This window comes from Vanrija albida, assembly GCF_041260175.1.
Source record: "Vanrija albida strain AlHP1 chromosome Unknown contig_7, whole genome shotgun sequence".
In the NCBI taxonomy this organism is placed as follows: Eukaryota; Fungi; Basidiomycota; class Tremellomycetes; order Trichosporonales; family Trichosporonaceae; genus Vanrija; species Vanrija albida.
The window spans coordinates 1,548,789-1,563,472 of record NW_027191426.1 but is presented as its reverse complement, the minus strand read 5'-3'; the positions used below and the strand labels follow the sequence as shown (position 1 = coordinate 1,563,472).

Here is a 14,684-nt window from a genome sequence, read left to right as displayed (position 1 = left end):
ACTCGCTGCTCCATCATCACCGTCGTTGCTCATCTATCTCATTCTGCACTCTACACCGCCAGAATGACCTCCGCACCAGCAAAGGACGTCGTCAAGGCCGACGCAAAGGACGCAAAGGCCGACCCCAAGGCCGACGCCGAGGCCAAGGTCGAGCCGGCCCCCGTCCTCACCGTCGAGGAGGGTGCGTGACCTGCCTGCTGCTGTCGCTGACGCCAGAAATCCTCAACTCGATCCAGCTCATCGGCCGCGCGGTGGCGACCATCGAGCCGCGCTTCACGGCGCGCGTGCTGCGCACGCTGACGGGCCTGCGCAAGAAGCTCACCCGCCCGGCGCTCAAGGCCGCCATCGACCGCGCCTTCCCCCGTGGATGTAGGTCCTGCTTGGTAGCGCCAGCTGACAAGCAGCCAAGACGGGCCAGGCGCTCATCGCCTCGCCCCTCTTCGCGGCCATCAAGGACGGCGAGTCGATGGACGTTGACGGCGCGGCCACACCCGCCCCCGAGGCTGCCGTCGTCAAGAAGTTCACGCCCCCCCTCGACTCGGCGACCAACGACCTCCTCCCAGAGGCCATCGTCTACCTCCGCCTGCTGATCATCCTCGGCGCGCTCGACGCGGGCAAGGTGGTCGAGGTGAGCTTGGATGTGTGTGAAGCAAGCTTACCCCTAGGCCGGCGAGTTTGCCCTCGAGACTACCGAGATCATCCAGGCGGCCAACCGCAGGACAATGGACCAGATCGCCGCAAAGGTCTACTTCTACCTTGCCCGCAGCTACGAGCTGCAGGACCGCCTCGCCGAGCTCCGCCCGTGAGTATAGCTGTCGCTGTTCCGTGCACCAGCTGACTCCCCAGAACCCTCCTCGCCGTGCGCCAGACGGCCAAGCTGCGCAAGGACGAGGTCCTCGAGATCACCGTCGTCAACCTCCTCCTCCGCTCGTACCTCCAGTCAAATCTCTACGACCAGGCCGACAAGCTCCTGTCCAAGATTGAGATGCCCACGTCGTCATCGTCGGCCCAGACCGCCCGCTGGCTCTTCTACGTTGCCCGTCTCCGCGCCGTCCAGCTCAACTACGCCGGCGCCGCCGACCTCCTTCTGACTGCCATCAGGCGAGCACCCAAGGACGACGTTGCGCCTGGATTTGTGCAGATTGTGAGATCGAGCGCTGTTGTCGCAGAGCTGACCCCAGGTCCACAAGTTCTACATTGTCACCGAGATGCTCACCGGCCGCATCCCCGACCGCGGCATGTTCCGCCGGCCAGTCCTGCAGCAGGCGCTTGTGCCATACTTCCAGATTGTCCAGGGTGGGTTGCCACGAGTACCACTATCGCTAACCCTCCAGCTGTGCGCGTCGGAGATGTCGCCGCGTTCCAGCGCGCGTTCACCACGCATGAGCAGGCCTTCCTCGCCGACTCGACCCACTTCCTCATCCTGCGTCTGCGCCACTTTGTCATCCGCACAGCGCTGCGCACCATCACACTGGCGTACTCGCGCATCTCGCTCCGCGACGTCTGCCTCAAGCTCGGCCTGGACTCGGAGGAGGACACCGAGTACATTGTGGCCAAGGCGATCAAGGACCGCGTGATTGATGCGACAATCGACCACAAGGGCGGCTTCATGCAGTCCAAGGCCAAGAAGGAGGTGTACGAGACGGACGAGCCGCAGCAGCAGGTGGCCCAGCGTCTCAAGTACGCGCTGTCGATGCACAACGAGGCGCTGCAGGTGAGCTGTCCGCCGTGCTGCATCCAGCTGACATCCAGGGCATGCGCTTCGCCGCCAACGTCCACCGCAAGGACCTCGAGACGGCGGCCGACGCGAGGGAACGTGACCGCGAGATTGCGCAGCTCATCCAGGACACCAAGGACGACCTGGACGAGATCTAGAAGCAGTGGTAACAGTAGTAGTATGCATTATGTCAAGGATGATGGCTGCGGATGAGGCTAAGTTGGCAAGTCGGAGTCTAGTCGCTGTCGATGGGTGTGCCAGCCGCCGCGGCCGCCTCGCGCTCCAGCCGCTCCTTCTCCTCGCGCTCCTCCATCTCGACGACCTCAATGTCGAGCGGGTACGTGAGCACCGCCGCGATGCCAGTGAGGAGGTTGAGCTGGACGCCGCTCTCGTGCATGGACGAGAAGATGATTGCCTCGCCGCCGCGGGCGCGCACGTCGTCGACCATCTGGACATACTTGTTGCGCTTTGCGGGGTCGGCGGCGCGGAACAAGTCGTCCGAGATGAGGAGCGTGCCGACTGCGCCGCGGTCGACGGCGAGCGCGACGTGCTCTGGGCCGTACCACGCGCGCAGCTCGTCATTCGCGAGCATCTTGTGGAACCTGCTGTCAGCGGCGGGCGTCTGGGCTTGCCACCCACTTGTCGAGCGCGAGGCCCTCGCGCGCAAACTTTGCGCCCTGGAGCATCTTTGCGACGCCGGGGTCGCGCAGCGCCTCGACGAGCGAGTGCACGTGCGGCGTGTTGGAGTGGACCTTGACCCATTTTGGCCGGGACGCGAGCAGCGCCTTGTTGTTGGTCTCTGTGGCTTGTTGGAAGATGTAGTCGTAGAGCTGGCGTGGCGTCAGCTTGCGGAGCAGCGCAGATATGAAAGCGGACGCACCGTGTCCTTCGTGAAGCCCGGAGACGCAATCACGACCGCCTTGAGCGACTCGAAGGGTATCAGGCGCAGGATGGCCTGGTACGTCGTCTGGAGGAAGTTTGCCATTGCCTGGGGGAGTTAGCTTGTCGTCACCCCCACCAGCTGCCCACCTTGTCATACGCCGACGTCCCGCTCCGCTTGCGCGGCACGGCGCAGTCTATCCGCTGGCGCACGAGCGTCATGTGCTCGGACAGGAGGCAGATGGCGGCGGTGCCCTCGCCGCAGACGACGGCGCCGATCTCGGCGCCGCGGCCCTCGCGCGTGCTCTCGGCGATGCGGTCGAGCGCGACCGAGTCCCAGCCCTGCGCCTTTGTCAGGCGGAACTTGCGGCCCTCTGGTCGTCAGCTTGGCCGGTGGTGTGCACCCACTCTCGAGCTCGAGCGTGTGGAACGCGCCGACCCGCACATAGTCGTTCGCCTCGGTCACCTGCCCCGTGATGCTCATGACGGCGCGCGCCTCGCTCTTGTCCCCGTTCGTCTCGGTCGACGCGGCGGCCGAGAACATGGTCTGGGGTTAGGGAGCCCTCGCCACCCGACCCACCTTGCGGACGATGATGGTGAGATTCAGAGTCACGCGGAACGACGTCGTCGTGCCCGTGCTGCTCTGCGTGTGCACCTTGCGGTCCGTCTTGGCCTGCACCTCGTCGCCCTCCGAGATGAGGTTGTACACGTGCCACATGTCCTCCTCGTCCTCTGGGAGGAGGACGACCAAGCCCTGGGTGTGTGAGTGGGAGGCGCGGGGGTGGGTGGGGGGAGGGGGGAACCTACCGAGCCGTCTTTTTCAATGTGCTTGCTGACGAGCTTCATGTCGCTGTGCTGTTCGTCTAGGTCCTAGGGTTATAATCTACGCAGCGGCATGCAAACGTATGAAGACGAGAGTTGGACGAGAGCGACGCCGCGCGCAAGACTTTTGCGCCGTTTCATGACGTCGGGATCGGAGCCAAAACACAGCAGCCACCCAGCTAGCCAGCCCATCACGACGCCGCCGTTTCAGTGGCAAAATAGCGCTCGCCTCCACGCCCGGCCAATGCGATCATGGTCATGCGCTACATGCAGTATGGAGTGGTATTATCTAGTCCCAGCTAAAGTCATCGTCGTCGTCCTTGTTTCTTGTGTTCTTGCCCTTGCCGGCCGCTGGTGTCCCCGGCCCGCCGTTGCCAGCACGCGGGGCTGAGGACGAGGACGCCGGCGCCGAGGACGGGCCCGCAGACGCCTCGGTAGGCCCGTCAATCTCACGCAGATCCAGGTCGAGGTCCTCGTCGGCCTGCGACGCGACCTGCGACTGGCCAGAACGCGCTTCCCGCGCCTGGTTGACGCGCGACGTGAGCGGCAGCGAGTGGTAGCTCGACGTGCGCAGGTGCGCCGCGTACGAGTAGAGCACGATGATGAAGTAGACCTGGGGTTAGGTTGAGCAAAAAGCATGATAACCTACCTTGAGGAGGAAGCCGAACAGCGTCACGCCGACAGCGTACCCCTTCTCCTCGGCCCAGATCTGGTTGGCAATCTGCGCGTCCGCGGCCGACTGTCCTGCGGCCGGGATGGGTTCTGTCTCGTTACGGCTGAGCGCAAGGTTGAAAATGTCCTGCTGCGCCTGCGAGTTGAGCTCGCGCTTGCCGTCGTGCGCGACCTGGTACCAGTATCGGTAGTAGAAGATGTAGTGGAACAGCGTCTGGATAACGTGGTCCGCGAGGTAGATGTGTGCTGCCAGGAGCACGCGGTAGGCCGTTTCCTGCAGCGTAAGCGGGTGGACCCAGAATTCACTCTAGCCACTCACCGACTTGACGGCGCGCAGTGCCCATGCAAACACGATGAGCGTGGCCACCGAGTAGGCATAGAACAGGAACTGCGAGAAGGTTCCCACTCCTGGGAGGAACAGCATGATGAGACCGTACACACCCGCGACCTTGTTGATCAGCTGGGAGGGTCAGTTGGGAGCGACGAGACAGTCAGCGCATGGCAACTAACGCCGAAGAGAAGGATGATCTCGCAGCCTGGACGCCGTGTCAGCTCCAGCCAAACCCGTACACACGCGCGTCGCGCGCTCCACACGTACCAAGCTTGATGTCGAGGAGGCCGAGGAACGTGGCCACGACGGCATCTGGCTGGAAACGGCGCAGACTGAGCCGCATCGTCGTCGAGTGGTTGTTGGTTGCTGTTGGAGCAAGTAGTGACGATGACGAGGAGGGAGCGAGGTGGAAGCCGGCCGATGAGGTTGCAGTGCACGCAGCAGCATGCGGCTCGCAACATCTTGGCGGGCAGCAAGCAGCACGCGTAGGCTTTGAACCGTGCCTGAATTCGGGTAACAGAAATGGGTATCTGACACGCCTAACGAAAACACGCCTATTCCACCGCCACGAACACGTGGATGGAAATTCACTAACTCCGGCGACATTTTGGCGGACCCGAGTTTTGGGTGCAGAGTTGGCAGGTCGCCTGGGTGGGCTCGCTACGGTGGGTGCTGTCCACCACCACTGCCTGGTCGCCTGCTCCTGGCTGCCTGCCTGCTCGCTCGCTCGCTCGCTGCCGCTGCTCATTGCTACATCTTTACACCCACCGAAACCTCTTCTCATCCAGCAACAAAAATGGCTTCGACCACCCAGATCTCCAAGAAGAGGAAGTTTGTCGCCGACGGTGTCTTCCAGGCCGAGCTCGGCGAGTTCTTGTGCGTGCTGGACGACGACCTCGAGGACGGGACCCGACTCGTCGAAAAAACGACGCGACACAAGAGTCGGGAAACGTCCTCGAGCAAAGCTGGAGAACGAGCGCGCTAACACCCCACAGCACTCGCGAGCTCGCCGAGGAGGGCTACTCGGGCTGCGAGGTCCGTGTCACCCACGCCCGCACCGAGATCATCATCCGTGCCACCCACACCCAGGAGGTCCTCGGCCACCAGGGTCGCCGCATCCGTGAGCTCAAGGCTCTCGTTGAGAAGCGTTTCAAGTTCCCCGAGAACTCGCTCGAGCTCTACGCCGAGAAGGTCCAGTACCGCGGTCTTTCGGCCGTCGCCCAGGCCGAGTCGCTCCGCTACAAGCTCCTCGGTGGTCTTGCCATGCGCCGGTGAGTGCTGCTGCTGGCCCAAACTTGTCGACTATGTGCTGACTTTACAGCGCCTGCTACGGTGTCCTCCGTTACGTTATGGAGTCTGGCGCCAAGGGTTGCGAGGTCGTTGTCTCGGGCAAGCTCCGTGCTGCCCGTGCCAAGTCGATGAAGTTCACCGACGGCTTCATGATCCACTCGGGTCAGCCCTCGATCGACTTTGTTGACTACGCCGTCCGCCACGTCCTCCTCCGCCAGGGTGTGCTCGGCATCAAGGTCAAGATCATGCGCCCCCACGACGCCGCTGGTCTCCAGGGCCCCTCGCACCCTCTCCCCGACGCCGTCACCCTCGTCGAGCCCAAGCCCGAGGCTCCCATCGAGATCCGCTCGGAGCACAAGGAGCCCCCTGTCCAGGCCGTCCCTGCCCCTGCTGCCCCCGCCGCCGAGCAGCCCGCCGAGGCCGCTGCCTTCTAAGCAAGCAGCATCGGATAGCTTGTACTTTTTACCGGGATGGATCCCATCATTGCACGGTACGGGTGTTGGTCGGCGTGCGCGACCGTGTGCGGTCGTGTGCTGCACTGGCAATGGGGCGTGTGGCGTTTTCTGACGGCGTATTCTGACGTTGACTGACTTGGTCGGGTCCGGTGTGAGTCGCAAGGTGTCGAGTTGTGGCATTGAGGGTATGAGTGCGGATCCGTTGTGGCGCCATTGGCTTTGAGCGCAGCAATGCGCGTCGCTATCCCATCACGAGAGTCAAGCGACGCTCCGGACCTGACTCTGAGCCGCGTTACGTTCGACTCGTGACGGCGTGAGATCCAACTCGTACGCAGACAAGGCAGCCGAAATCCCAATCTGCAGAGTCCGGATCCTGCTACCCTACTCACAATCGACATCCAACCCACCCACCCTTACAGCCGGCCCAGGCCCCGTCGACAGCCAGCCGCGCGCTGTCATGACCGCGTCACAACCAGACTTGCACCTCACGCTTCACACGTGCAACGCACATTAAACCAGGGATGACATTATGAGGAGAATAATGTATTGATTATACGGCTCTATATAGTACGGCAACAGGGCAGTATCCTCTACCGCGACACTGGAGTGATCGTGATAGTCGTTAATGGTGGCGGCTCGACAACGCACGGCCTCGCCTTTCGACCCTGCGGCGCCTGGCGCGGCGGCGGGTCGAAGCGGGACAGGCTGACGAGCCCGAAGAAGGAGCTGAACCACGCGGCGAACATGAGCCAGGTGCGCTCGACGGTGCCCGACGCGATGGGGGTGCAGACCGCCCCGAACGGCGTCGAGCGCGTCCTCCGCCCGCGGCGCTTGCCCGAGATGCTCGGCGGCGGGCTGTACTCGCCCTCGTCGCCGCCCATGCGCATGTGGAACGCCTTCATCACGGCCAGCACCTGGCGGTACGCGAACACGGGGGGGTCGAAGCACAGCCACACGGCGTTCGAGTGCACCGCCGGCCGGCCGAGGACGGCGGGGACGGCGGGGGCGCCGCGCCGCCCAAGCTTGAAGTAGCGCGCGACGCGGGCGTACAGCGCGCGCGTGGACGTCGTCATGGCCGGCAGGTTCTTGGCCACGTCGTGCGCTGGCGCCGGGCCGAAGGTCGCGCGCGCGATGCCAGCGCTCGCCAGGTGGTCGAGGCTGCGCGCGATGAGCAGCTCGGTGGTGCCTGGCGGGGCCGAGGGCAGCGCCAGCACGTGCTCGAGGAGGTAGCCCTGCTGCGGGGCGAGCTGGAGCATGGCGACGACGCCGACGAGCGTGTCCCCGTGGGTAGCGTACAGCCACCGCCTGAGCGGGCGCGCGGAGAACAGGTCGATGTCGGGGTAGGCCGTGTGCTTGTCTTTCCTCTCCTTGAGCCAGGCGCCGACGAGCGCGCTGAGGCGGGCCTCGAGGGCCGGGTCGCGCCCGGCGTACACGTGCACCGCGACACCGTCCTTGGCCGCACGGCGCAGCTTGTTGCGGAGCTCCTTGCCCTTGCCGCCGGCGCGCGTGTAGTCGGCCGTGTCGAGGACGAGCTCCTCGCCAAAGGACATGACGCCGTGGCCCGCGCCGGCGGCCATGTCGGCGAACGGTGTCGACGTGAGCGCGTACACCGTGTCCCAGTCGTTGCGCTTGCAGAACGTGCGGAACTCGGTCGCGACGGCCTGCCGCCGCGCCTCGGGGCACAGCGGGTCGCCGAGCGCGACGGCGCACTGCCAGCCCCGCCGGTAGGAGACCAGGCTCTCGCCGTCCGACGCGGTCCACACGAGCGTCGACGGGTCCAGAAAGGCGTTGGACATGCCCCGCCGCCGGGTGGTGGTCGCTTGGGACATGGCGGGGTTGGGGGGATGGGTGGGTAGGGTGTGAGAGTGTCAGTGAGTGTCGGTTGGTCGTGTTGCCCACTCGCGTCTGGCCACCCTGCTGTATATACATAGCACGCGCAAGCGCCTGCATCTCGACGCATATCTGCATTTCCCATTTGGCTGGCCCTGCCCGTTTACTCGAGCATCCCATTTGCTGCTGCGGCTCGCGCTCGTAAGGCTGGGTGGGTATGGTCCAGCGTCGTACCTACCGAACGCGTCTCGCCCTTGGGTGCTTGCCACTGGACACGCCATGGCCCCGGGCGCCGTTGCCCATCCAGCACCGCACAACACCGCAGCGGAGCGCGGGCCCCAGCGCCCCTCGGCGTTCGACGTCACTGCCGGCGGGTGACGGGCGGCGGGCGCCACCGTGCACCACCGTCACCGACGGCCGAGCACGGCGTGTGCATCATACGCCGAAGAGCCGACCGATCACTCCACCGGGCCCGACAGCAGGTCCCCGCGCCACCCACCCAGCGAACAAGGAGCCCGCTGGCGTCGTTATCTCGGCCCGCCACGACGCCTGGGAGCGGTCTGGCCACGGGATGACGTCTGTCGCTGTCGATTGATCTCGTCCAGCACTGCTTGTGAGAGCCAGGGGGAGGCGCCCGGCATTCCTTATTCCTGTCTTGATCTTGCACACTCGTCGTCGCGGCCGTGGCTGTTCGGCCGCGTCGCCGATGCCATGATTGGCATCGCTGTCGGCGTCGCTGTTGCCACTGCCAAGTGCCTCGTTCGCGTGGCGCGCGCGTGGCCGCCATGGCTGCACGCGTCGAATTATATACTCCCCGCACTTAGTCGCGTGTCACGCCCCGCTCGGCGTCACGACGTCACGCCGCCCGCCGCCGCCCACCGCTGCCATGCCGCGATCCACTCGTTTTGTCGCGATCGATAACAATCGCACAACATCTCACTTTACACCCCACTCCCCACACCCACACCACCACAATGCCGATGGCGGCGCGCACAGCCAGCCGCCGCGTCGCGTCCTACAACACGGGCGGAGGCGCCGGCGCAGCCGCCGGCCAGGCATCACGCCGCAGCCTCGCCCGCGACCCCCGCTACCCTTCACGAACCAAGCCGGCCAACTCGGACTTTGTAGAGTTCCTCCACCACCTGCTAGACATTCTCTTCACACCGTGGGTCCTCGTTTCTTGGTACACGCTCACCCACCAGCATCACCTACCCCCTCCGGCTCCTGCGCAACCTCCTCACGTCGCCCCTGACCATCACCGTGGTGATCAAAGCCCTGCTCCTCATCATTGTCATTGTCGCGTCGGCCGGCTTCTCCTTCCTCGCCGTCGGCGCGTTCTGGTGGTCATGGGGCACAGGAGGCAACGTCGACGTCGAAGGCTGGCTCGTGTACGGCTCGCGTACCCACCGCACACCGCACGCCTTACTCCAGCTCCCGCACGACCGGTTCCAGGAGGACCTGCCATACGACGTGCAGGTCGAGCTCGAGCTAGTGCGCCCATCGCGCGGCGCAGAGGAGACTGGTACGCACGCGTCACGCGCCGTAACACTAATCACCCAGGCAACTTTATGGTCACTCTCGAGCTCCGCTCGTCACGTTCACCAGAAACAACCATTATCCATGCTGCACAGCCGGTAAGCAAAGCAAGACGTTGCACCGAAACCGCACTGACCCGGCGTCTGCACAGTCACTCCCGCCTCCACCACTTGAGACGACGCTGCTGACGCTCCCCTCGTTCCCTACCTACCTCCTGCCCCCGTGCATCATCCCGTGGCCTTTCCGCGGCCTGTGCCCGTCGCGAATCCTCGGCTATGCGGATACCCCAAATGCAAAGATCAAGGAGCGGAGGCGACGCAGCTCGTCGCCGGCCAACGGCAAGGAGGTTGTGCTGCTCACCAAGGAGCTGGTTGATGCGGTGACCATCAACCCGGGCCGGGGTGACCTGAGCATCGGCTCGGCCTTCGTCAGCATTGGTGAGCAGTGTGAGGCCGCGCGTGAGCGTGGCCGCGTACATGACCGCTACTCTCATGCGCCCGCTCACACCCGCAGGCCGCGAAGATACGTCGCCAGAGAGCGACCAGGCGTCCCGATACTACCGCGAGGTCCGCACCACCGGCTGGGTCGTCGTGCGCTTCGTCCCACATCCCACTGGGATCCGGTGGCTCCTCACCTCCAACCCCATCCCGCCGCTCATCATCCTGCCACCGCTGTCGCTCGGCCTGGCCATCACGTCGGCGGTTATCGGCTTCATCATCATCTCCATCCTGTATCGCCAGCCGTCTCGGGCAGCCAAGGACGGGGCCAAGGACCCCGCCAAGGCACGGTCGCCATCACGGAGCGAGACTCCAAAGGCGCCCACCCCGGCCAGGCGGACCAACTTTGCCGACATTCCCGTGCCCACTGGCCCAAGCCCGCGCAGTGCGCGAGACGAGGCGTGGGAGGAGATTGAGAATCGGCGCTGGTCGGGCCCCGGAGAGCGCGTCGTGGTAAGTCGATGATCCAGGCGCGGTCGATGATCCAGGCGCGGTGCTGACACTGGAGCAGTCCGAGGTCTTTGCTGAAAGCGACCCGGCGTCGCTGCCTGCCTCCGAGTCGTACGAGGAGACGGGGACCGAGGCGACCGTGACCGAGTCGGGAACTGGGACTGCGGCGGGGTCTGTGACTGAGCGAGAGTCTGAGACTGAGAACGGGGACGACACGGAGAGCTGGGAGAGTAGTTGATTAGCACGAGATGGTAATGCCTGTGATGCAACGGATACACTGGATACATTTCCACGTATATGAGACAATGGTATGCCGGGGAGGGGGGTAGGTCTGACAGGTGGCAGAAGTCAGAGAGGTCACAGAGGTCCCAGAAGAGTGAGGAGCTTGAGCAAGATGGGGGTGGGGGGTTGGAGGCGCGGCGGCGGTGATCACGAGAGGACCATGCTGCCGTCGCCACCACGAGCCACCAACCACCTATTGGTCGATCTTGCGGTAGAAGAAGGAACTTGAGACGGCGAATCCGCTGGCAAACTGGCAGGTGAGCGGCGACTTGGGCAAACAACCTACGGCAAAGACGTTGTCGCCGATGGCGAGGTAGCTGTCGAGGAGGTTACGGATGGTGGCGTCCTTGAAGCGGCGCGTGTTGAAGCTGCGTGTGTGAGTGCGGCGTGAGGGGTGCAGCGCGCGCCGACTCACTGGTATCCTGTCGAGCGGGCGATGCCGGCGAGGAGGGTCGAGATGGCGACGAGGTCGATCGCGAGGCGGGTGAGCTTGCCGAACATTGTGGGTGGGGGTGGGGGTGGGGGTGGGGTGTGGGGGAGTGTGGGCTCGAGTGCTAGACGCTGCGGAGGGGGATGACGATGTGATGAGACAGACGAGATGTCGATGTTGTCGCCTGCGTAGCGGCGGCGACGAGGCGAGGCACGCCGCGTTCGTCGTCTGCCGAGGATGCCGGACGATTTGTGTGTTTGACTTTTTGCCCCCGCCCAGCGTGCGCGCTACATGGCGCCGAGGGCCAATCGACGCGCCGAGTTGTCATCGGCGACGGCGTGCTGGCGCCGAGCGGGGCCGGGGACCGAGGACCGAGGGCAAGAGGCATATGTAGTGCATGACGGAGAGGAGCCGCGCGCCGCAGCACGGATCGCACTGACCAACTCGGCGCACCTGGCTGGCCGGGCCACCTCCACCCTCCTCCTTGAATTTCCAGCTCCGCCTGCGCTCCGACTTTGCCCATCACCCACAACACACAACAACAAAAGTCGATGGCGTCGGTCGACACAGCGAGCGCCAGCGGCGGGAGCGGCGCCAGCCCTAGCGGCAGCAGCAGCAGCGGCGCCAGCTCAAGCCGCATCGACCTCCGCGTCCCGTCCAACCTGCTCATCGTGCCGGCGGCCGCTGCGCTCGTCGGCTTCGCGATCGGCATGCGGCGCGAGGGCGGGCGGGCGCGGCTGCGGTTTCTGGCGGAGAATGCACACCGCCAGCCTACGACGGTGCAGGGATGGGTGAGTCGAGCGCGCGCAGCGCGCGAGCGAGCGGTGGGGGCGGGCGGCGGCGAGCGGCGACGCTGCCCACAGCTCATCTACCCCCCCGCTCCCCCTGCTCCCTCCCCGCCGCTCGCCATCGACCAGGAGCGCTGACCCCCCAGTACTTCTACACCAAGACGCGCAACTACCGCGTCTTCTTCGCCGGCCTGCGCGGCGGGAGCAAGTACGCGCTCGGGCTTGGCACGGCCGCCGCGCTCTTCGTCGCGGTCGACGAGGGCGTCGGCTACGTGCGCGAGCACGTCCTCGACCCGGCCATCACGCGCGAGGAGGAGCGGACCCCGCCCAATCCGAGACGCGAGGGCTGGCGCCGTGGCCCGGTGCACTGGGAGGACGGGGCGATCGCGGGGGTCACGCTTGCGGGGGTTGCGGGGCTGGTTTGTGAGTAGCAGCAGACGAGCGAGCACGCGCAGCGTGCGAGCGAGCGCGTGGAGAAGTTGTCCGCGCTTTGAGAGAGAGAGAGAGAAGGACGGTATGCTCACACCCACACCCACCCCAGACAAACTCCCCAACCCGCTCCTCTTCCGCGCCCTCATCATGGGCTTCACCCTCGGCGGCGTCACCTCGGCGCTGCAGATCGCGCAGGACAAGGTCGCCGCGCTGCGCGACGAGGACGAGCGGCAGAAGGCGGCGGCGGAGGCGGCAGCAGCAGCAGCAGCGGCAACAGCAGAGGCGGCCAAGCCGGCCGAGGGCGCAGTGAACGTGGTTGACGACACCCCCGCACCACTCGACCCCACAGCACAACCCACGCCGCCACCAGCAGAATCCTCATCATGGCTCGGGCGCGTGGGATCTTGGGCCGGGCTCGGCAAGGCATAGAGTGACATGTACATGCATTGGGTGGTTTACAGGGGGAAAACGGGCGTGGGGTGATGAGAAGGGGGGGGGGGGAGACTGGAGGCCGGTGGTACGGAGCTGGTGGCCTGGGATGGCGGCTGAAGGCGCCGCTGTTCCCCGCCGCGCACGATCCGGTGATCCTGCGGGCTCCTGCGGAGCTCCTGGCTAGCCAAGCCAGCGCCAGTCACCACCACCAGCCTACGCCGACGGCGTCGGCGCACCCGACTTGGGCAAGAACGGGTCGCCGAAGGCTGTAGCGTCAGCATCGCCCCCACCCCTCACACCCCACGCACCCTTGTTCCACCGCTCGACCACGTCCGAGTCGTGCAGGTCCTTCTCCTTGGGGCGGAACGCGCGGGCCGTCTTGGCCGCGGGCTTCTTGCTGCCTTCCTTGGGCGCGTCCTGCGGTGTGAGCTACGGCGTCGGCTTTCGGCGGGGGGCGGAGTCCCCCCCGGGCCGCACCCACCTCGAGCTCCTCCTCCTCGATCTCGGTGCCCGAGCTCGCGAGCACGTCGTCGTCGTCGGCGCCGGGCGACGGCGACCCGTCGGCCGAGGGCCCGTCGACGTCCATCTGCGCCGGCGAGGTCGCGGCGCGCTCGGGCGACGGGGACAGCGGCGCGCGCAGCGGCGTGTTGGCGTTGGAGCTGGGCGGGGTGATGGAGCCGACCATGGTGGGGTGGGGGGGGGGGGGGAAGGGAGGGGGGTGGGTTGCTGTGGTGGGATGGGCGTTGGTGTTGTGGTGTGAGACGGCGATGGTCGTGACGGCGGGACGGGCGGAGTGCAAGGTGGAGGTTGAGTGCTGACGCTGATGCCGACTTGGATCTCACGGCCGGCCACTTGGCCGTCGCTGTCGCTCCTCACTCCTCGTCTTCCCACCACACCGGCCGAGCACAACCATCCTCGACGTTACGCACCATGGCCGACCTCGAACCCCACACGACCACGGCATTCACGTACATCCCCGCGCCGTTCCCGGGCGCGCCGGCCTTCCAGTTCCAGCTCACGCGGCTCGCCGACACGCTCCTCGTGTGGGTCGGCACCGGGGGCCCGGCGACCGACGATGACGAGGACGGCGCGGGGGCCGGGGGAGGGGAGAAGAATAAGCGCCTCGCGTCCGACTGGGCCGTTGCGATGCCCTCGCGCGGGGTGGGTTGTTGCCGGCGCCGCCGACGCCGAGCTGACTCGCCAGAACATTCCGACCACGGCCACGCCGATCTTCCGCTCGGGCGCGACGGACACGGCGCTGCATATGGCCCAGAGGCTGTGTGAGTGGCTCGGGGACTGGAGGGGTTGAGTGCATCGTGCCATGCTGCATGTGGGCTGCTCGTCGCTGGTTGGAGCCGTGTCGACGTCGAGCGCGGACATGGAGGCCATGTCCGCTCGACTTGTTCTCCTCGACTGCTCGACGCGTCCTGCGCCCAGCACCCTACATGCTACCCCGACCCGCCTTGCGCTCGCTGACACCCCCCGCAGCAAAGCGCTTCCCCCCAAACCAGATCCACCTGTCCCTCTCGCTGCCGTCCAACCTCACGGCGCCAGCAGGCCCCGGCCTCGACCCGTACGCGTCCAAAGCCCTCCTCGTGATGGAGAAGAAGCTCGTCGCGTGGCTCGGCGACGTGCTCGCGGCGTAGGCCGCAGCCGGCTTACTCAGATACCGATACCATGCATCAGTGATACCTTGTGTACCGGGTGGACGGCCGGTCCACTGTGGCGGCGGCGGGAATCCCGAGCGCCGCGGTTGGGCATCGCGCCGTGTTGTGGGACGATTGAGGTCTTGGACGGCATGTGTAGTGCTAGCGATGCAGTGCCCTTCCTCGATCGCACTG

At 65.7% G+C, this 14,684-nt stretch overlaps 10 protein-coding genes across 10 annotated transcripts; 5 read left to right on the top strand and 5 right to left on the bottom strand.

Annotated features, from left to right (window-relative positions):
- Positions 1-63: 63 nt before the first annotated feature.
- Positions 64-1,875, top strand: RPN3 (26S proteasome non-ATPase regulatory subunit; the record flags this gene model as incomplete). Its single annotated transcript, XM_069357443.1, has 8 exons — positions 64-181; positions 217-369; positions 405-628; positions 666-802; positions 847-1,144; positions 1,182-1,296; positions 1,335-1,714; positions 1,753-1,875. 8 exons carry the CDS (start codon positions 64-66, stop codon positions 1,873-1,875), a joined length of 1,548 nt encoding a protein of 515 aa, XP_069205380.1.
- Positions 1,876-1,952: 77 nt separating this feature from the next.
- On the bottom strand, positions 1,953-3,442 carry DOM34 (Translation factor pelota; the record flags this gene model as incomplete). The annotated part of the gene is made up of 7 exons (XM_069357442.1): positions 1,953-2,319; positions 2,357-2,547; positions 2,598-2,705; positions 2,747-2,970; positions 3,005-3,143; positions 3,177-3,350; positions 3,404-3,442. 7 exons carry the CDS (start codon positions 3,440-3,442, stop codon positions 1,953-1,955), a joined length of 1,242 nt encoding a protein of 413 aa, XP_069205379.1.
- Positions 3,443-3,707: 265 nt separating this feature from the next.
- Q8F55_009065 (uncharacterized protein) lies at positions 3,708-4,764 on the bottom strand (the record flags this gene model as incomplete). The annotated part of the gene is made up of 5 exons (XM_069357441.1): positions 3,708-4,031; positions 4,068-4,364; positions 4,410-4,550; positions 4,601-4,626; positions 4,689-4,764. 5 exons carry the CDS (start codon positions 4,762-4,764, stop codon positions 3,708-3,710), a joined length of 864 nt encoding a protein of 287 aa, XP_069205378.1.
- Positions 4,765-5,217: 453 nt separating this feature from the next.
- RPS3 (40S ribosomal protein uS3) lies at positions 5,218-6,145 on the top strand (the record flags this gene model as incomplete). Its single annotated transcript, XM_069357440.1, has 3 exons — positions 5,218-5,297; positions 5,417-5,692; positions 5,743-6,145. The coding sequence occupies 3 exons, from the start codon at positions 5,218-5,220 to the stop codon at positions 6,143-6,145; spliced, it is 759 nt and encodes a 252-aa protein (XP_069205377.1).
- Positions 6,146-6,756: 611 nt separating this feature from the next.
- On the bottom strand, positions 6,757-7,995 carry Q8F55_009063 (uncharacterized protein; the record flags this gene model as incomplete). Its single annotated transcript, XM_069357439.1, has 1 exon — positions 6,757-7,995. One exon carries the CDS (start codon positions 7,993-7,995, stop codon positions 6,757-6,759), a length of 1,239 nt encoding a protein of 412 aa, XP_069205376.1.
- A 975-nt stretch (positions 7,996-8,970) lies between these two features.
- Positions 8,971-10,717, top strand: Q8F55_009062 (uncharacterized protein; the record flags this gene model as incomplete). The annotated part of the gene is made up of 6 exons (XM_069357438.1): positions 8,971-9,161; positions 9,199-9,518; positions 9,557-9,630; positions 9,684-9,969; positions 10,046-10,482; positions 10,541-10,717. The coding sequence occupies 6 exons, from the start codon at positions 8,971-8,973 to the stop codon at positions 10,715-10,717; spliced, it is 1,485 nt and encodes a 494-aa protein (XP_069205375.1).
- A 237-nt stretch (positions 10,718-10,954) lies between these two features.
- Q8F55_009061 (uncharacterized protein) lies at positions 10,955-11,262 on the bottom strand (the record flags this gene model as incomplete). The annotated part of the gene is made up of 3 exons (XM_069357437.1): positions 10,955-11,011; positions 11,048-11,129; positions 11,177-11,262. The coding sequence occupies 3 exons, from the start codon at positions 11,260-11,262 to the stop codon at positions 10,955-10,957; spliced, it is 225 nt and encodes a 74-aa protein (XP_069205374.1).
- A 480-nt stretch (positions 11,263-11,742) lies between these two features.
- Q8F55_009060 (uncharacterized protein) lies at positions 11,743-12,840 on the top strand (the record flags this gene model as incomplete). Its single annotated transcript, XM_069357436.1, has 3 exons — positions 11,743-11,982; positions 12,126-12,402; positions 12,521-12,840. The coding sequence occupies 3 exons, from the start codon at positions 11,743-11,745 to the stop codon at positions 12,838-12,840; spliced, it is 837 nt and encodes a 278-aa protein (XP_069205373.1).
- Positions 12,841-13,056: 216 nt separating this feature from the next.
- Positions 13,057-13,528, bottom strand: Q8F55_009059 (uncharacterized protein; the record flags this gene model as incomplete). Its single annotated transcript, XM_069357435.1, has 3 exons — positions 13,057-13,109; positions 13,152-13,260; positions 13,325-13,528. 3 exons carry the CDS (start codon positions 13,526-13,528, stop codon positions 13,057-13,059), a joined length of 366 nt encoding a protein of 121 aa, XP_069205372.1.
- A 245-nt stretch (positions 13,529-13,773) lies between these two features.
- Positions 13,774-14,489, top strand: Q8F55_009058 (uncharacterized protein; the record flags this gene model as incomplete). The annotated part of the gene is made up of 3 exons (XM_069357434.1): positions 13,774-14,004; positions 14,048-14,123; positions 14,332-14,489. 3 exons carry the CDS (start codon positions 13,774-13,776, stop codon positions 14,487-14,489), a joined length of 465 nt encoding a protein of 154 aa, XP_069205371.1.
- Between the last annotated feature and the right edge of the window lie 195 nt (positions 14,490-14,684).